Below are 18468 nucleotides of genomic sequence, written 5' to 3' on the forward strand. Positions count from 1 at the left end.
CCCGGCCCAGGCCCGAGCCGCGCCGTGCTCCGCGCTGCCGCCTCGGCGCTCGCTCGCGTCCATCCCGGATCCGCTGAGCGCCGCAGCACGGGGGGCATCGGCTGCCGCGGCACCTGGGCACGGCCGGACCCTCGGCCTGCGCTACGAGCGCCGGTGCTGCAGGGAGAGCACGCGCCGCCTCACGGGACGGTGGGAGGAGCGGTGCCCCCCCCTTCCACCGAGCCGAGCGGGCACCGGGGCGCTCCCGCGCCGCTCCCCCCCTCAGCTCGCAGCCGCCCAGCGCGAAAGGGCCCCGCGGCCTCCGCTCGGCCTTCCCGCCCCTCCGAGGCCGCGCCTCTCCCGCCGACCCCAGGCTGTCCCCGCTCCGGGCCGGGAGCGCCCTGAGGGGCCGCGCCCCCGCCCCGCGCCGTTACGTAACGCGGCGCACGCGGCGGCCCCGCTCCCACACACCCGCGCCACGTGCGCCGCGCCCCGCGGACAGAGGAGGAGGCGGAGGCGGAGTCGGAGCCGCTTTATTGGAGGAAAACGCGCGCCGGGGGCGGGGCCCGCGCGGGCGGAGGCGCCGCCCCGCCCCTCACGCGGCGCCGCACGCGGCCCCCGTGCGCGCGCATGCCCCGCCGCCACGTGCGGCGCCGGCCACGCCTCTGGGCGTGGTCGGGCGAGGGGCGGGGCCGAGGGGGCGGGGCCCGGGCCCGGCCATGGAGGCACCGTGCGAGCGGTGAGCTCTGCTGGTTAGTAATTAATGACAGGAGTGTCTTAAGGCGACCAGGAAAGTTAGTTAACGTCTCGATAATCAAAATAGGTTTGCTTTAAACAGCAGTAAACGGGCTGAGAAGGCAGCAGGTTTGAAGTGGAGAGGCTGAAGAAGATTCTCAAAGGCACCTTCAGTTGAATTGAGTTTCTTCTGGTAATTCATGAATACGCACTCCAGACTACAAAAAGAAGAAAAAGGTTGGACGATGTCTTTCAGTCCCTCACCGTAACAATCCTGCCTTTTAGGAATCTGAGATAATAGAGATAAATCCCTCTTAAATCCCTTAAATCTAAGAATTTGCCCATGTTGGTGTTCTTAGTTGTATTTTCCCTTGTGCTTGCACACCAGGACTGTGTCTCAGATGTTACTGGTTACTGCTGTGTTTGTTACTGTTACAACACAAACTTAAAAACTTCATCTTCCCCTTAAACCCTTGGCAATTACCTGAGGACTCAAAGACTGAGCCATCCCACACCTGGCTCTCTATCCTAATCCAACGTTAGTCTCACTTCACCCGGCAGCCAAAGCTCTGCTCAAAGCCTCCCTGGCAGGGCAGTGCACTCCTAACTGCCACAAAAAAGCAGGAAGCCAAGGCAGACGATAACAGTTCTCAGGCAAGGACAGCGTGTGGAATCTCACGTTACACTTCCGCAGCAGGCAGCTGTAAATAAACCCAGGTCTGTTCCTGGTTTCCCAGCCCTTGCTATTTTCACTTTCACCTTTGTCACCCTCACTGGTGGTGGAGATTCCAGTACTGGAGCTCCCAGGTTATCACAGTCTGCCACTCACTGCATGCAATTGCTGTTAAATCCATCACTGCTGTTTCAAATTCATGTTGGATATACTTCCATCTGAGCACCCTGCCTTTGCTTAAACTGTATTAATCAGCAGATTAACACTGTCCATTCCAAATCTAGCAGAAATCCCCGTTTTGGTCCAACTTACCAATAATGATGATGATGATAATGACAACAACACCTATCAATATTGCCCACATCTGTGAAAAAAAAGACATACAACACTTACTCCACACCATGCAACAGCACCAAGTGCCCCTCAGGGTACAGGAAAACAGCCCCTGCAAGGGACTTTCAGCTCTGTGTGTCAGATCTAACGTGGCAAGCAAAGGTTCTTCAGTCAGCAAGCTCAATCCACTGCTAGCACTCAGAGATGGCAGGCCATGCACACAGGCAAACACAGCAATATGGTTTTCTCCACATAAAGCCTGTCCCAAGTGAATGCACAAGCTGTTCTGTTACTCACCAAAGATGATTCCAACTTTTGGCAACAGCTACAAGTACAGGAGTCTGGGTGAGCTTCTTCCACTTTCTAGTGCTTCCCACACATTAATTCAAGCTATGCATTTTTAGCCTTTTCCTCTTGTTTCTCAAAGCCTCAGATTACTGGCATGCTTCCCCTCTGGCCATCATCAGACAAGATCCTGCCTAGGGCAGCACGGCCAGTAACACAGCTGCTTGTTACTTCAAAAAGTGATGCCATGCTTTAAAAACTAGATGCTGTGACTTAAAAACCATTGGCTAAACGCTTTCTGCCTTCTGAGACACAAAGTGTGACAGTGTTCCAGGCGCAGTGCAAGCACACAAGCCAAGGTTACCTTGCAGTTCTTCCACCAGTACTTCCTCTTCAGCTTGGCCGCGCTGGTCTCGAACTGGGAAGCCCCAGCTTGCAGGGCATCAGCTCGGTCATCCAGCTCTGACAGCTTCTGATCCCGCTCCAGGACCTTGTCCACGTTCACCCTCATGATGTCAACAACCTGCAGCATTCAGTGCTCACAGTAAGTGACCACACAGTGCAACACGACCACAGACAGCACACAGCTCCACAAGGTACTCCATGTTTTCTCAGAAGCAGGAGCTATTGCCTTTTAGTACATCCAGCCATAAGCTTAAAGAAAACTATGAGATCCACCTGTGGCTAGAAGCCCTGAATGGCTACTTTAAAAAGTCAGTAGTGCTGGCGTGCCTTCAAGCCTGGGAAATAATTCCTGACTTGCTTCAGAAGGAGTTGAGGAATATAAACATGATAGTAAACCACGTCAAGAAATACTTGCCAGCCAGCCTGGCTTTTGGATTCCACAAAAATCACATTTGGTAGCCAGCTCCCATGGCTACTGATAAGAAAAAAGCTTATTCTCTGTAAACAAAGGTTTTTTTGTCTTTACTTATGTCTACTCCTCAAGCACCAAGACTGCAGCTTATGTTTGGATACTGGCAACCTCTCTTTGCTTCCCCTTCATATAATGAAGGGAAAACTGCTTTGGAAAAAGATATCCCTTCTAACTGCACAGGTTTCCTGCAAGAAGAGGTTGACACTACTACCAGACCAGACTTTTACCTCATCTACTTGGTGCTGAGTTTGCTGAAGCCGGCGGTTGCTGCCAGCAGCCATGTTTGAGCTTCCAGGGACATTGGCCGACCTGCAGGAAAGAAAGGCATCATTACACATCTGAAAACTGGGAACTTGTATCCTTGTAATAAACACAGGGCAGTTTCTTACTGGAGAAATTGTGTTTTAGCAGCTGACAGTGGGTGCAAGTCATGCAGTGTCCCAGACATCTTGTCAACAAATTGCTGCTGTGCTAAGAGGCAGCAGTGGCTTGCTAACACCACGCCTGGCAATGAGGCAGGGGACAGCTCCAACAATGCTCCAGAGGCCTCAAAGAGTGAGCAGTGTGGGCTCAGTAGTTTACAAAAAAATAAATAAAAATATTAATACTTATTCTAACGATGTGATTTTCCAGCGATGCTTCTCTATTCTTTTGAAATGGTTGATATGGAGCAAGAGAAAGCACCAGAAGGAAAAAGTATTACCTTTGGTCAGCTTTGAATTTGTAACAGAGTTCTTTTTATCAGCTACTCTGCATTTTTAAAATGGACACAACAGCTTCTGTAAATACTCCTCACTACCTTTTCACCATCCAGCCAGTTTTTAATGTGTATCTCTAGAACTATCAGCACTCAATTTCCTCTTCCATGTTCTTGCTTCTTTCACATCAGATGTTTGTTTTTTGCATCCTGGCGCTCCAAACAGCCAACTCCGACTGTTTCCTGTGTGTACACACTTGTACATTGGATTTTAACTTGCACGTAACGAGTACAGCACACGGCGGGAGCCAGGGCAAGGCTCAGAGCCGGCCCCGCACGGCTCAGTGTCAGTTTCGGCGCCGCCGCCGCCCTTCGGAGCCGCTTCAGTGCCAGTCCCAGGTGAAAGCCTCGGAAATGACAGCGCTTCCTGCGAGCTTCCAAACGGAGCAACGCCCCGGTGCCCGGCAGGGCTGTCCCGGCAGGGCGGGCCCCGCTCGGAGCCGCGCCCGGGGCTGGCGGGACAGCCGGGCCTGCGCAGCCCCGGCCAGCGCCCGCTCCCGGGGCCGTGCCCCCGCAGGCGGCGGGCGGGGGCTGCGGCCGCTGGGGGGCGCTGTGTCGGCCCTGCCCGGGAACGGGAACGGAGAGAGCGGCCGAGCACGGACACACGGACACACGGGCACACGGGCACAGACATGGGGACACAGACACGGGGACACAGACATACGGACAGACAGACATGGACAGACAGACACGCTGACACGGGCACGGACACCCGGCGTCACGGAGACTCAGGCACACGGACAGACAGGCGTGGGCAGTCTCGTGCCCACACACAGCCACGGCCACGGCCACGCGCATTCCGTGGCGCTGCCACTCGTGTCCGCGCGCTCCGTGCAGCGCACGGGTGGGGGTGTGTGTCCTTGTCCTTATCACTGCCCTTGTCTCTGTCTTTGTCTTTATTTATCCTTGTCTGTTTGTCCTTGACTTTATCCTTGCCCTTGTCCTTGTCCTTGTGTTTATCCTTGTCCTTGTCCTTGTTCCCGCCCTGGCTCCCGGGGTGCCCGGCGGGATCCCCGCTCCCGCTGCCCGCTCCCGGCGGGGCCGGAGCCGCTCGCTGCTCCCCGGCGGCCGCACGGTGCTGTCGGTGACCGGAGCAGCCGCTCTGCCGGTCACCCGCCGGGGCTCGGCGCGGCTGGCAGCGCTCCCGTAGGAGCCCCGGGGCTGCTCCGCCAGGGAACACCGGCCCCGGCGGGGCACCGGGGGGAGCGAGGCACCGGCGGCCTTCGCACCACGTGCTGAGTTATCTTTTCTTTATCCCCCTTATTAAACTTTATCTCACCCCGGGCATTTTTCCCCTCATGTTTGGTCTTCCAGTTCTCTCCCGCCACGGCCCCGGGATAAGGGAGGAGGTGCCTTCCTTCAGCACCGGGCCAACCTGCCACGACGGGGAAGGACCCAACAATTAACAGCCATGTAAGATGGAAAAATGGGAGCGATTTGGAGAGTTAAATGCTGATTTATTCTAAAACAGAAACATAATTAAACTTTCTCTGCAAGAAGAAACTCTCTTATTGAAATCTCGTCTTCAGTTGTGGAGCTGGGTTTCAGAAGAGCTTACTCATAATGGCACTAACACGGTCTCTGATAACCAGATTAATTTATTAATTATTAAACCTGCTTTCAGGTCTTGCCTGCTGGGCTGGCCATGTAGTCTGGTACAAGGTTTGTTCTCGAGGACCAGCTCATGTAAGTGACATATTTGATTAGTGCAGTAGTTATTGTGTCTCAGTTAATTGTATCATCAAATGTGACCTCTGAGTTTCTGCATCAGCAGCCCTCTTGAATTCCGCCGTTGGACTCTGCCTCGTGTCCACTGCAGGATTAAGCATTTTGATTCCAGCTCTATATGGTTTCTCACCAAAAACCCTGGAAGTGACTGCCCACTGAAGAGGAACTGCAAACAAAGCTCTGGGGGCTGCACCTGCACGGGCAGGCTGGGGACTGTCACATCGTAACCCCTAAGAAATCAGATGCAGAATTCTCACCAGCAGGTTGTGTAGAAACTTTTTTTTTCTGGTTTCTTAGAGTAACTAAAGGACTACTTTGCTCTCAAAGTAGGATGGAAGAGACGTGTTCAGAAGGAGAGATGTGTTCAGAAGAAGGCAGACACTTTGTATGGGGAAATTTTCTTTTTTAATTTACAGCAGAAAGAATATAAAGCATTCAGAAAACATTTTCCATATTTTAAGGGCAATTCAAAACATTTTGCATGGTTCCAGCAGCTGAGTTCTTCAACAGATCCATTGATTCAGTGATGCTTTACATGCACAGTTACAAAAATAAAACTTACAAAAGAGAAGACATCTATACTAGTTTTACATGCAAGTCTTGGGGACCCCCCATTGGGCACCAGCTATTGTGTGGAACTGCCATAAGCGTGCAACCAGAGAGGGGGTTCATGTTATATTCTGTATTTCTTTCACACAGTATTACTGCTGTCGAATGTGTTTCACAAAGGAGCGATTCTATTCTCAGAAGACAGAAGATCTGGCTCCTGGCACTTGGGAATTTGAATTTTCCTAGAAAGCTGCACTTACTTATCTTAGGTGAAAATGTTAAGTTCCACAACCAAGAAGAGGGTTCGAAGAATCACTTCACTGCGGGGGAGTGCTGCTCCCTCCGCAGGGACACACTGAGGGTTACGGCCCGACACAACAAAGCACTTGGGAGCTGCCCTGGCTGCAGGCGTGCCAGGAGTCCTGCAGCTGTGCTGCACAACTGCCTGCACGCTTCACAGCCAGCACAGCCTTAAACGTTTGGCTGAAGCAGGATCTGGATTAGTAGATACACCACCAGGCCCATGGATCTGGAAGAGTAATTTGAAATAGCTCTGTATATTACTGAATCGTTTGCTGTAAAGACAAGGAGTTAAAACGTTTCCACTGAGGTCACTACTCTTGTTAGGAACAGATCAATTCTATATTGTCACGTATTGGTTAATGGGTGCAATATTTCAGTTTCAAAATGTCAAGAGTTCTTCCAGTACTAATACAGAGCATTTCCAATTCGTTCCAAAGGAGATTCTTCAGCGTCTCCTGTTCTGTTTTGGCGTGAGAGGAAAATCTAATGGTCAAGGTTCCAATTGCAGACAGTAAATCAGGCTACGAGGCTGCCCACAGGCACAGTGCGAGCGCCAGGCCATTTGTTTTGCTTTTTTTCCCTTTTTTTAAAATTGAATCAGGTCATAAAGCAGCAGTTCAGAAATGTACAAGAGAATTCTGATAATGAGCTATAGCACATCTACTGTAATTCAATGCTGGCAGTGAAAAGAAGTAATTAAAAACAGGTACAATTATAGAAAAGGCACCAAGAGCACTGACCCCAGTTTTTTTGCCACAATCTTTGTTTTTACTCTTCTTTTAAAGACACCAGTTTCAAAGCTTCCTATGTGTGAATATTTTTTGGCTTCACAACAAGCCTTGCGTTTAAACATTGCAGTTGGTGGCCGGGATCAAGCAAGAACAACTATTCCAAAACTAACAATCTCAAATTTACACAAGTTCATTCAGAAATTTTAAACTGCCACGAGCGAGACAAACAGACAGGAGCAGTTTCTGATCTCAGACACATGTACGTGACCCACAAGTAATGACACGGACTTCAGGAGTTTCTTCCCTTACATTCCTGTGTAATGAAGATCAGAACTGGTTCCCATTGTTGAGAATCTGTGACAGTTTTAAATTAGTAGCTCAATTTTAAAAAAATCTAATTTCTTTGGCTCCTCACTATGTGGAAATAGCAATATACCATGACACCCCTACAGGATCAGTTTGCATCTTTTTTTTTTTTTAAGTTTTACTTAATTTTTTAAAATTTTTTGTGCAATTTTTATTACATTTTCTGACTTCCAGCAGGAGATATGAAAATGTGAAACATATTTTCTACTTTCGTACTATTTATTTATTTTTTTTCATTTTATGTTCATTCTAAGTGTTCTTTATTGGAGTGAGTGTATGGTGTTAAGCTAGATACGGTTTTTGTACTCTTATGATTATCTGCTTTGCAAAAGTAACTTAATTTTCTTAAGCAATATTAGCATTCACATTACTTGGCACCATTGGCAAAAAAAAAAAAAAAGAAAAAAGAAAAAAAAAAAGACGGGGGTAAAAAAAAAGAAGGAAGGAATACATAAATTAAACCCAACTGAACCAAACTCCTGGTAGCCAAAATCAAATGTAAACATATCCTTTTTTTCTTTTTTTTTTTTTTTTTTTTTTTTAAAGTAATGTTGCTCTGCCTTTTTTTTTCCTAAGTCTAAATACAGTCGCTCTTTTTTGCCATTTAGTCATGCTTTAGCAAAAATGTTCTTCTAAAGAACATTTAAAATAAAGTTTCTTATAGTGAAATAAAGTTTTTGTTTCATTTTACAGACCATAGCCACTAATGCTTTGCTTTGTTCATTTCTTTTTCTTGAGTTCATGCACATATCTCTTTAATATATACAATATGTACAAACAATACATCCACACTCTTCTCGTTCATTCAGACAAAACTATACAAATAATAATTTTATCTTGCCAAGTTATTGACCCTTTGTGAATAAAATATTTAGTAATTAATCAATATATTCCCTTTCAAATATTTTTTTCTCATTTTCCATTTCTACCTTCTATATATACAGAAACTGCCCAGATTTTGATGAAGTAGCCAAAATAAGAAATTTACTGGCCAGAATGCAGCACCACTGATCTTTAGGTGGCATAAAATGTCCAGGCAACATATGTACGTGACTGCAAAATGACAAGAGGTTTGACAAGTACATAAGAGAAAAAGCTACATGTTTTACAAATTATTTGAGAACTTAATTAAAACAATAGTACATGAAGGTAAGGCTAGAAAATAAAGTGCTGAATATGAGAGAAAGTACATGACAGTTGATATGTTTGCAGGTTCTAGTAAAAATACCAAAAAAAAAAAAGTGTAAAACTTGCTTAAGCTGCTCTCTCCATTCCTCATGCAATACCCGTGTCTCTCATACACCAAACCCCTCCTGTAAGTTCCCACGGGATGTATTAAAAACCTGCAGATTTAAAAAGTTGCATTAAGTGTGCTGTAGAGGTTTAAATAAAACACAAAGGACAGGAGTGCGAAGGAAATGAGGATGCATGGACCCAATAAAGATGTACTGATCTAAGCCCCTCCACTGAGACTCTCAAAGCTTCAGTTTCTTGGAGATGACTGACAGGTGCAGGAACAGCATTCTTGTGTTGCTTGTGCATTCCCACCTTTTCTGAACAATATTTTTGGTATAATATTTGTACAGTTCCACATGTTGTTTAATACAGCCCTATATGAAAAGGATAATTAATCGCTTCTTCCTTCCTCCTCGGAGAATGAAGCAACTCACAATTTCCTCCTGGTGTCTTGTTTTCCCCACGATCCAACAGAAGATTGAGTTCCAAGATGTCTTGCTGAACAAATTAAAAGTTGTCCATGAAAGTGCAAATGCAATGACCAAAACATTACTGTTAAAATCCTGCAGCTGGTATTTCCAGAACTGCAGTGGGTATTTTTGTTGTTGTTGCATGTCTCTGCTAAAAACAGAAAATGAAAACAGTCTGAAAAGCAATGTCACATTGCTACGGGATGCTGCTGCGTATCTTCAAGTTCCTTGGCCTTTTTCAATTCTTTCACTCTGAAAAAACAAAGAGGAGCTATGTAACACTTCTACACCACATCTCTTGAAGACAGAACAATCAAAAGGATTCATCACTCCAGCCTCCCGTGCAGAAGAGGCAGCTCCCAGAGACACGACAGGAAGGCAACACCTTCCCAACACCATAAACAGTTGGAAGCGCAAGAATGGGACACTGGAGATCCCAGACAAACACCTTTGGAGAGACACACTTGGTTCCACTGCTTTTCCCAGTACTGGCAACTACAGCTGGGCTTCCTTCTGGTGTCAGCCTGAGTGCTTGGGGTTCCCTGGACTGCTGGTCCCCTCCTGACCCTGCAGCTGCTCACACCAAAGGGGCTGCTCAGTGCTGACCCTTTTCTCCACACAGTGCTCAGGCAGTGACAGCACTGTGGGGGAAAATCAGCCTGTCCAGCTTGGAAAGGAAGCCTGGAGTTTATTGAGAGCCTCACAGAAGAAAGTGTTTATGTACAAGCACAAGAACTGGTATGGGTGTGAAGAAAGGCGCCTTGTTTCACGAGCACTCCAGCTGCTGTGCCCCTGTGTTTTATCATGCTGTTGGCAGCAGGTTTGGTGTCGTCCCAGCAGTGCAGGATGCTGGATGCTGTGTGCCAAGGGAGATGAACCTACAGTGTGGAAGTCACTCTTCTTAGATGTGGCCAGTTCTCAACTTTCCCAAAGGCATGCCCATACATTACCTCCTCTAACTCATCAACTCAAGAACTAAACCATCACTGAAAGCTGAAAGAGTTAAAAATTAAATTAAAGGGTGAAAAGAAGGGAATAATTTCAATCCCATCAAATGAAACAGAGCTCTGCACTGGAGCTGGGGCAGCAGGAAACCTTCTGCTCAGGCTGAGAACCTGGCTGTGTGCAGTGCAAAGGAGCCAGACCAAATCCAAAGGCATTCCTGTACTGCCCAGCTGTGCTTGGGGCTGGCTCTGCCTCCGCTTGCAGGGAGTTCCTCTGCAGTGAGATCCCTTTCCCACCTGCCTCCATGTGTCTTCCCTCTGCTCCTGCAAGGGGAAGTCCCCTGTAAAAGGAGCAGATTACAGCAAAAAAAAAAAAAAAGTGATTTAGCTAAGCGTGTATAGGCTCAAGTGTGCATGTGATGCTGCAAAAACTTGAAATGACAAGTAACAAAGGTATAGTACAAAAAATAAACAGTGTCAGAGATGCAAGTCTGCGTAATGCAACCAGCTACAAGTGAAAGAATGTAACAAAGCCCAAGTAAATAAAAGTAAGAAAACATGTCAGGAGAGCTGAGCAGCAGCAGTGACAGTTTGTAGCTACTGTGCACAGACTTACACCCACACATCTTTTGGCTCTTGCACCAGCCTGCTAATGTAAGGACAGAATGAAGGCTATAAATGGATCTCTATAAATACACCTCCATTTCACCATTTTATTTATTCATTTTTCTGCATGTACTATTAGTCAGAACCACAGTGAAAAGGGAGCTGGCTGCTTTTACTTTTGTTTTAGCTGACTCAAAGGCTCCAGCACTCAAATGCATTCTCAGTATTTGTGAAATGTGGCCAACAGGGACCAAATCAGACTAACCTGTACGCAGGGTAGACCTTTGTTAATTATCCTAATTTCAATATCCTGGAGAACATCATGTATGGAAAGACAGGGGGCTCTGCTAGCCAAGTGCACACGGTGTGTTCAGAGTCTGAGGGCACTGACATTGCTGAAACCCGAGCCCAGCAGGCTCTCCCAGGTGCCAAGCAGTGCTCTGGTCCCAGGCTGAGGAAGGGACAAGGAGCCAACAGCACCAGGGGTTCTCAGTTCCTGCCTGGACAGTGCCATGCTGAGCCTGACTGCTGCTACAGCTTTACAGAGAATCTTCTGCAGGAACATTTTGGCTCTACACAAGCTGGTGTCTAAAAGAGCCTGTTGACATCAAGAGAGTGGAGGCTTCAGCACTGCGCAGAAGGCAGCAACAAGCCTCTAAGTTTGTTCTCTAAGAGTTCTAAGTTCACTGGGGTTCTTTATGCTGGGTACAGCCAGATCCCCTTTTCATTGCAGGAAACACAGGAGGGCTGACACAGTAAGCCAAAACAGTGACAAATGACAAGTTACTCATATCCAGTATATCTACTTTTATTTTCTTGGTGAAGAAAAGCAGCCTCTCCCTTGAATTTTTAATTAGTATTTCTAGTAGTGCACCATTTAGAAGCAGGAGAGCCAGAATCCCTGGTGCTGTGCTAGAAAAGATGTTGTGCCTCTGTGCAATGTACAAATTTTAAAGCTTAGATCAGCTGTGTTTAAGGTATCATCAATTAACGCATGATTTGCAGTGCAACTTCCAAGTGTTTTCTGTTGCACTTCAGTACTGTAATGTAAAATTAACCTGTTATTACAGATCTCTCACTGAGAACATGCACATTAAATAAGCTGGTGGCTCTTTCACTGAGACATGCTATTCCTTACTTTAGCACTTCACATGCAAGGGCTACACTAACGAAGCACTTTCACTGGAAGAATGCAAGACATGCTTTGCTGCAAACTTCAACCTACAGCATGCAATATCTGCACTGGTGCACAACTATTGCATCTGTTTGCCTGGAACACACATGCCAACAGGAGTTAATTACTGCAGCACTTAGCATTTGCACTGAAACAGGTCCTGGTTCAGAAACAGAGAATCACAGAATCATAAAGGGTTGGAAGGGACCTAGAAGATCTAGCCCCAACTCCCCTGCCATGGGCAGGGACACTTTCCACTATCCCAGGGTGCTCAAGGCCATATCCAACCTGCCCTTGAACATTTCCAGGGATGGGGCAGCCACAGCTCCTCTTGTAACTTATTCCAGAGTATCATAATGCTCACAGAGAAAAAATTCTTCTTAATATCTAAACTAAAATCTCCCTCTTTCATTTTGTATAAATTACCCCTCACCCGATCTCTACAGTTCTGGATGAAAAGTCCCTTTTCAGGTTCCCTGTAGCACCCTCCACACACTGAAAGTGCTGTGAGGTCTCCACACAAGCTCTTCTTCTCCAGGCTGAGCAGCCCCAACTTTCTCAGCCTGTCTTTGCAGGGGAGGTGCTCCAGTCCTCTCTTATCAACTTCATGGCATTCTTTGGACTTGCTCCAACAGTTCCATGTCCTTCTTTTGCTGGGGACACCAGAATTGTGTGCAGGACTGACAGGAGCAGAGGGTGAGAATCCCCTCCTTCCCAGCTGGCCATGCTCCTCTGGATGCAGCCCAGGACACAATTGGTTTCTGGGCTGGGAGCACTCAGTGCCAGCTCATGGGGCGTTTTTTATCAACCACAACGCAAGTTTTTCTCCACGGGGCTGTTTCCAATCACTTCTCCACCCAACCCGTCTGTGTATATGGATTCCCCAGATCCAGGTGTAGGACCTTGCACTTTACTTTGTCCCTGAGGTTTGCACAGTCCCACCTCTCCAGCCTGTGCAGGTCCCTCTGGATCCACCCCTTCCCTCCCACACAGCTCAGTGAGGTCAGCAAACTCACTGAGGGTGCCCTCAATCCCCCTGCCCATGATGTTGAACAGTAGCAGCCCCACTGCTGACCCCACTCATCACTGGCCTCCATGTGGACCATAAGCCACTGACCACAGCTCTTTGCATGTGGCCAACCAGCCAGTTCTTCATCCACCATCCTCCAAACCATGTCCCTCCAATTTAGAGACAAGGATGTCATACAGGACAGTGTCAAACACTTTGCATTTGCAACGCTTTCCTTGGTCAGGTGGGATTAACATCATTTACATGCAGGTGTAATAACGACGACTACTACTACTAACAAAGACACAAAAGAGTACAGAACTTCCCTAAGGGTATGAACTGAAATCTGCCACAGGTGCATTACTGAAAGATGCTATTTAGTATATAATGGCTTAAAACAAACCCTGCATTCCACAGCATTTTTACACACTTAGGCCTCAAGATGATAACCACCCAAATTCACTAAGCTACCATATTTTCTTTATTAACCAGTCTCTGTTCAATGCAATAGTGTGTGTGTCCCACTGCAGCTGGGAGTGCAGGTAGGTACTGTGAGTCCTTTATTCCATTAACACACTGCCTGGTAGATATGGAAACTTGCAGTCTGCAGCCGTCAGTCTCTCCTCCTCTCTCCAGAGCTGGCCCTGGGATGCCAGGGAAGTTCTTCCTTCTCCTTGGCAGCTGGTACAGGGCAGCCCTGCTCACCACGGGCTCTGCAGCAGGCACAGCCAAGTGAACTGAAATACCTCCAAATGTTACCAAAAATGGAACCAGCCCAAGGCCAGAGTGTCACTGGGGAAGCTCTGAGGTGTTATTGTGAACCCCATGCTGCTTCCTTAAACCACGATGAGCAGGAGGTGCCAGAACCAGTGCATGCACCAAGGTAATCATTACCTGAAATGCTTTGTCAAGAGAACCTAAAAATAATTGTTTTCAACCAATTCTTTCTTGGATAGCCTGCACTGCAGCCTTTCCTGTGTCTTAGAAGTCCTTTCAGTCCTTTCTTAACTCTTCTTGAGTTTCTCACTCAGTGGCACTTGGTTTGGTTACAACAATGGCAGGGACTGGTATTTCCTCTTCATTAATACTTAGTGTAATAAACCCTCAACATTTTCAACTGCAGTTAAAAAATACAGGTTGACCAGGGAAGAATTTTGGACAAATCAGGACCCTTGAGAATAGAAATCCCTTGAGTAAGTGCTGCTAGGAGAGATTTTAAGTGAACAATATAGCACTGCCTTCATGCTGTAAGGCAATCTTCTCTGGTTGACATTTCTCCAGTCTTAAACTGAGCATGGAAGAGAACCAAAGTGTAGCATTTGCAGTTACAAGCATTAATAAACTGTTGCAAGGAAAAGAACACTACTGGGATTTATAGAATTGAACAGCAGAAAGAATGTTCTTAGAGAAGATGTTTCAACCCAGTTTGGTAGACTTGCAGGGAGACTTTTTTTTTTAAACAACAGAGGAAATGAGGGCAGTGAAAGTGACAGCAGCAGGCCAGGTGCTGCTGGATGGTGTGCAACCTCTCCAGGAGTCTACAAGCACTGTCACGTTGGCTTGGATCACTTTTGGGAGTGCCTCCCTGAGCTGAATGAGGGCTGGAGTGAGGACAGCTCAAGTGATGGCCAGCTGCGAGTGGAGCACCCCAGAATGGGAAACAGGCCCTGACTTTTGCAGGTCTCCAAACAAAAAGCACCATCCTACGCCAACAGCTCTGGAACCATGCACAAAACTGCAAGGATTGTACATCTGATTTTGCATTGGTGAAGCCTTGAACAAACACCTCCCCAAACAACATATTCTCCAGACAGTAAGCCCTTCTAAGGCACAAAGTTATTCCCTCTGCAAATGCTGAAGAGCAGATGGAAGGAAAAAGCACGTGCAATAGAGATGACCACTGCTAAGGTGTCTGAAATCACAGCCGTGATGCTGACATCCACAGAGGGAAGAGAAGATGATTTCAAACATGAGCTTTGACCCCTGACTCTTGGGAGATACATCCTGGCTCCCAAACTGCTCCAGCCAGCCAAAGTTTCTGCCCCTCACACCTTGCTGCTCACTTGGACAGAGTACAGGGGGTGCATCAGTATGTGCTGAAGCAATGCAGTAAGCAACAGCCCCAGCGAGTGGCAGCCCCTCTCCCCAAGCCCTCCCCAGTCCTGTACAGCTGTCAGCAGATGAACCAGCCCTACTCAGAAGGTCACAGCAAACAATGGCTTCATGGGTAAAGCATAACACAAAGCTGCTCCACCAGAGTGACTCCGGAATGCCCAGCCAGGGAAATGCTGAATGAGTCCAAATGCTGAAGATCAGTTTACAGGACAGGGTGCAAGAGCCAGAGAAGGCTGGCTGGCGAGTTACCTGTTGCTCTGAGAGCTGAACTGGCCTGTGGGATATTTAAGACAAGGGAGATCTTGCCTTTTTCCAGATACCTCATTTAGGCAGCAAAACAAAAAAGACAGAAAGGCCCAATAAGAACGACACCCCAGAGCACGCAGTCTGCAATTTAATACACACATCTGAGCTCCAAACACATTCAGCCCCTGCAAGAGGTAAATGAAAAAAGAAATTACTTTGAAAACTTTTGTTGCAGGTACAGTGACGCATATCCCAGTATGACATTTTCACACTTTGTCCTGAACTCAAACAGGACTTTCCTACCCTTTGAAATTTTACCCTGCTCTCTATCTTACTAAGAGAGGCAAGAAACCAGGTACCTCAATGCAATATCTGCTGCACAGCACAGATTAAAACCATGTTAAAAATACAAGTCCTAGATGCAGAGGAGTAGGAAAAGGTTTGTTGCTAAAATGCCAAAAGAGGGAAGAGTATGCAGGGAACAACAAAACACAGCAGATGTTGTTTGTTCAGGTATGAAATGCAGCTCTACTTACCAGAGAAATTACTTCAGATACTACACACTTAACTCCCCAGATCTGGAGAGCAGCATTTAATCAAACTGTGAGAACATGGTGGGGTCAGGGGGCTTATTTGTACATTAAAGCTGAATGAAGGCAGTTTTTATCACTCATGATCACGGGTAACAAGTGCACTTGTTCTGCCCCAGAGAGGACAGAAGTTTTGCTGCAGGCAGAAGGTGCCTGACTCGTCATCCCCTTGAGATGGGGAAGACTCAGTCCTTGTGATCTCCCAGATCATCTCCTGCCAAGGGTGGGGCAGAGAGGGTCACACTGCAGGCAGCTGTGCAATTTGTTCACCTCTACACCTGGACTGGGAGCAAGGCTCTCCTTTGCAGGAGGCTACAGAGGATGGTCTGACCAATATGAAGGCAAACATTTGTGTAGGGGGGCATGGTGAGCAGCTGAAATCCCTCTACTGAAGCAAGTTTCCTTGAGATGAAAACTGTTACTTAAAGGCAACAGCAACTGGATGGGGGTTTTTTCCCCCTAAAAGGTATTTTAATTTCTGCTGCAGAAGGATACTGAGTCTCATCTCACAAGAGTCATCCAGTAAAATCTCCTGCCTCTTCCTCTTTACTGATCCTAGTGTAATGTCACCCAAATAAATCCAGAAAAAAATCACTAAATTTGGAAAGATTTTAAAACTGAAACCCAGGAGCAAGTGCTGCCATCATTTCTCTGCACACTCCAACAGCACGTGGACAGGAAACACCCAATTTGTGAATTACAGACATTCTGCAGGCACTCCCTGAGCACGAGGGGCTGTGCCAGCCTGTGCACACCAGCAGGCCTGGGAACACTCCTGGTGTTTGTGCCCTCCAGAACACACACACACGCACACAGGGTGTCATCAGAATGCAAAGCAGCACATTTTGCCATGACAGACTTATTTTGGCAGAACAGCAGCCAGTACATACTGAGTACACAGCTCACAGTTCACTTTTTCCAGACAGAGAGCCACCCCATTTCCCCATCCATCACACATCATTGGTCATCCCAGGCCTGGAATGCAAAAAAAAACTGCAAATGCTGCCACACATCCAGAATCTGCTTCCTGCGCATTTCTCAAATGCTGTCACATACACAAAGCCTTAAAAGTGCATAATTTCTCCTCCAACACTGACAACTGGCCTCTGCTGACAGCAGCCCCTGCAGAGCCTTCCCTCAGGGCACATCTGGGCCTTTGCCCTCATTTCACCCAATTCCAACTTCATCTGTTATTAATAAAAGCTCCAAATTTTAACTTGTGAAAAAACAAGGACATACAACAAAAAATGGCAGCACAGAAGTCATAATTTGGAAACAAATGTCATTAGCTGCTGCTCCTTTGTTAGCCCAAATAGTAAAACAAATAATGGTGTCTCCAGCAGGCTCAGGCCCAATTCATGCTCTCACTCTTGAGTCTTGAAAATGAACTTTGCAATTCCAAGTCAATAAAACTTCGTCATCAACAATGCAGTTTTCTTTTTACAACATTACATGGAAGCAAGGTCCAGGACACCCCTCTCTTGCTGAAAACAGGAGCTATAAGCACCCAAATGGTGAAGTTTCTGGCAGCAGTTTTTTTTACAAAAAACCCTGCTGCCCTAACAACCTCTCAGGTGTGAGATGGAACAGAGCAGTCTGCTGGCAGCTGAGGCACACGCCTTGAGAGACCTGTCACAGGAATTCTCCCACTGATACCTAAGGAGTTGTAGCTTTTTCATGTATTTCTTGCTTTGTAGGTTGCTAATATATAGTTTTATAGTTTCTAGCTATATGTTCAATAGCTAGCCCTTTTTAATACATTATGTCACACTCTTGAAATTCTGTTTAGTCTTATTTTCAAGAAAAGAACAAGGACATCTTGTTTTGCACCAGCATTTGAGAGTCAAAACAAGATACAGGGCAAAGAACCTCCTGGAGACACTCCAAGGGGCAGGCCCAAGGGTGAAACTATTAGATTTACCTGCTAACTACACTAATTAATTAACCTTATAAAAATTGTACAAATCCTATACCACAGATGCTCTTACCTATGTTTTCAGCACCTGAATGCTTTCATTAAAAACTGCTCTCTAATATATTAGCTCTTAATATTGTTTGGAAAGCTTTTCTTTTGATTCCAGGCAACATCCCCTGTTGCCAGCCTGCTGTCTCACACCCAACCAGCCACTAACATGACTGAGCACACAGGTGAGTGGGCTCTTCATGCTGAGAATGAGACTCCCAACAGATGCTCTCTTGGCACTTACTTTAACACAGTTACAGAATCTTCATTTCATTTTTCGTTTTCCTTCCCAATACGTGGATTAATAAATGAGGTAAACAGCTGTCAAAAAGCTGGCTCTATAACGCAACCAGACGTGCAGCTTACCAAAGACCAACTTATAGCAGATAAACACTGGTGCTTAACCACCTTTGGGAGTAAAGAGCAGTGTGAGGAGCTCTTCTGCTTCCATCTGGCTCAGGCAGAAATTAATACCCATTTAGAGTAGGCTGCACCTGCAGTGCAGCTTCCTATGATCTACCCTGAATGCTGCTGCAGTCCATGACAACGGAGTTCACTGAGAGTGTGAGTGCAGACCCTGTCAAATTCCAACATGTACTCACAGCCACTTTGGATACTGAAAAAATACCCCACCAACAATGCCATCTAAGCATGCCCATGATGAATATACATGTCCTTTTTCACACATTCATGCACTGGTAACATCTACTGCAGAGCTCTGTCCTGGTACAAAAGCAGCAGTGTTAGTCATTGCAGTAGGGTTAGTTTATTAAAGATTCTTTCATATAATTAATGGAGG

At 46.7% G+C, this 18468-nt stretch overlaps 2 protein-coding genes across 10 annotated transcripts in view; both read right to left on the reverse strand.

The window, feature by feature from the left end:
- Positions 1-496: 496 nt before the first annotated feature.
- On the reverse strand, positions 497-4115 carry VAMP3 (vesicle associated membrane protein 3). 5 transcript variants are annotated; one of them, XM_041419588.1, is made up of 6 exons: positions 3841-4115; positions 3110-3191; positions 2370-2528; positions 2018-2045; positions 1700-1751; positions 497-932 (listed from the first exon to the last, which is right to left on the reverse strand). In XM_041419588.1, exons 2-6 carry the CDS (start codon positions 3161-3163, stop codon positions 794-796), a joined length of 432 nt encoding a protein of 143 aa, XP_041275522.1. In that variant the 5' UTR covers positions 3164-3191; positions 3841-4115; the 3' UTR covers positions 497-793. The 5 variants fall into 5 exon arrangements, with proteins under 5 accessions (XP_041275522.1, XP_041275521.1, XP_041275520.1 ...); XM_041419587.1 differs by lacking the exon at positions 3841-4115 and adding an exon at positions 3682-3804; XM_041419586.1 differs by lacking the exon at positions 3841-4115 and adding an exon at positions 3272-3345.
- Positions 4116-5755: 1640 nt separating this feature from the next.
- CAMTA1 (calmodulin binding transcription activator 1) overlaps positions 5756-18468 on the reverse strand; it is a 239247-nt gene continuing 226534 nt past the window's right edge. For all 5 annotated transcript variants that reach the window (XM_041419802.1, XM_041419799.1, XM_041419798.1 and 2 more), the window contains one exon: positions 5756-9274. In XM_041419802.1, coding sequence (XP_041275736.1) covers positions 9211-9274 — 64 coding nt within the window. In that variant the 3' untranslated portion in view covers positions 5756-9210. The remainder of the gene's footprint in view (positions 9275-18468) is intronic.

This window comes from Onychostruthus taczanowskii, unplaced genomic scaffold (genome assembly GCF_017590055.1).
Source record: "Onychostruthus taczanowskii isolate IOZ18803 unplaced genomic scaffold, ASM1759005v1 scaffold61, whole genome shotgun sequence".
Classification (NCBI taxonomy): Eukaryota; Metazoa; Chordata; class Aves; order Passeriformes; family Passeridae; genus Onychostruthus; species Onychostruthus taczanowskii.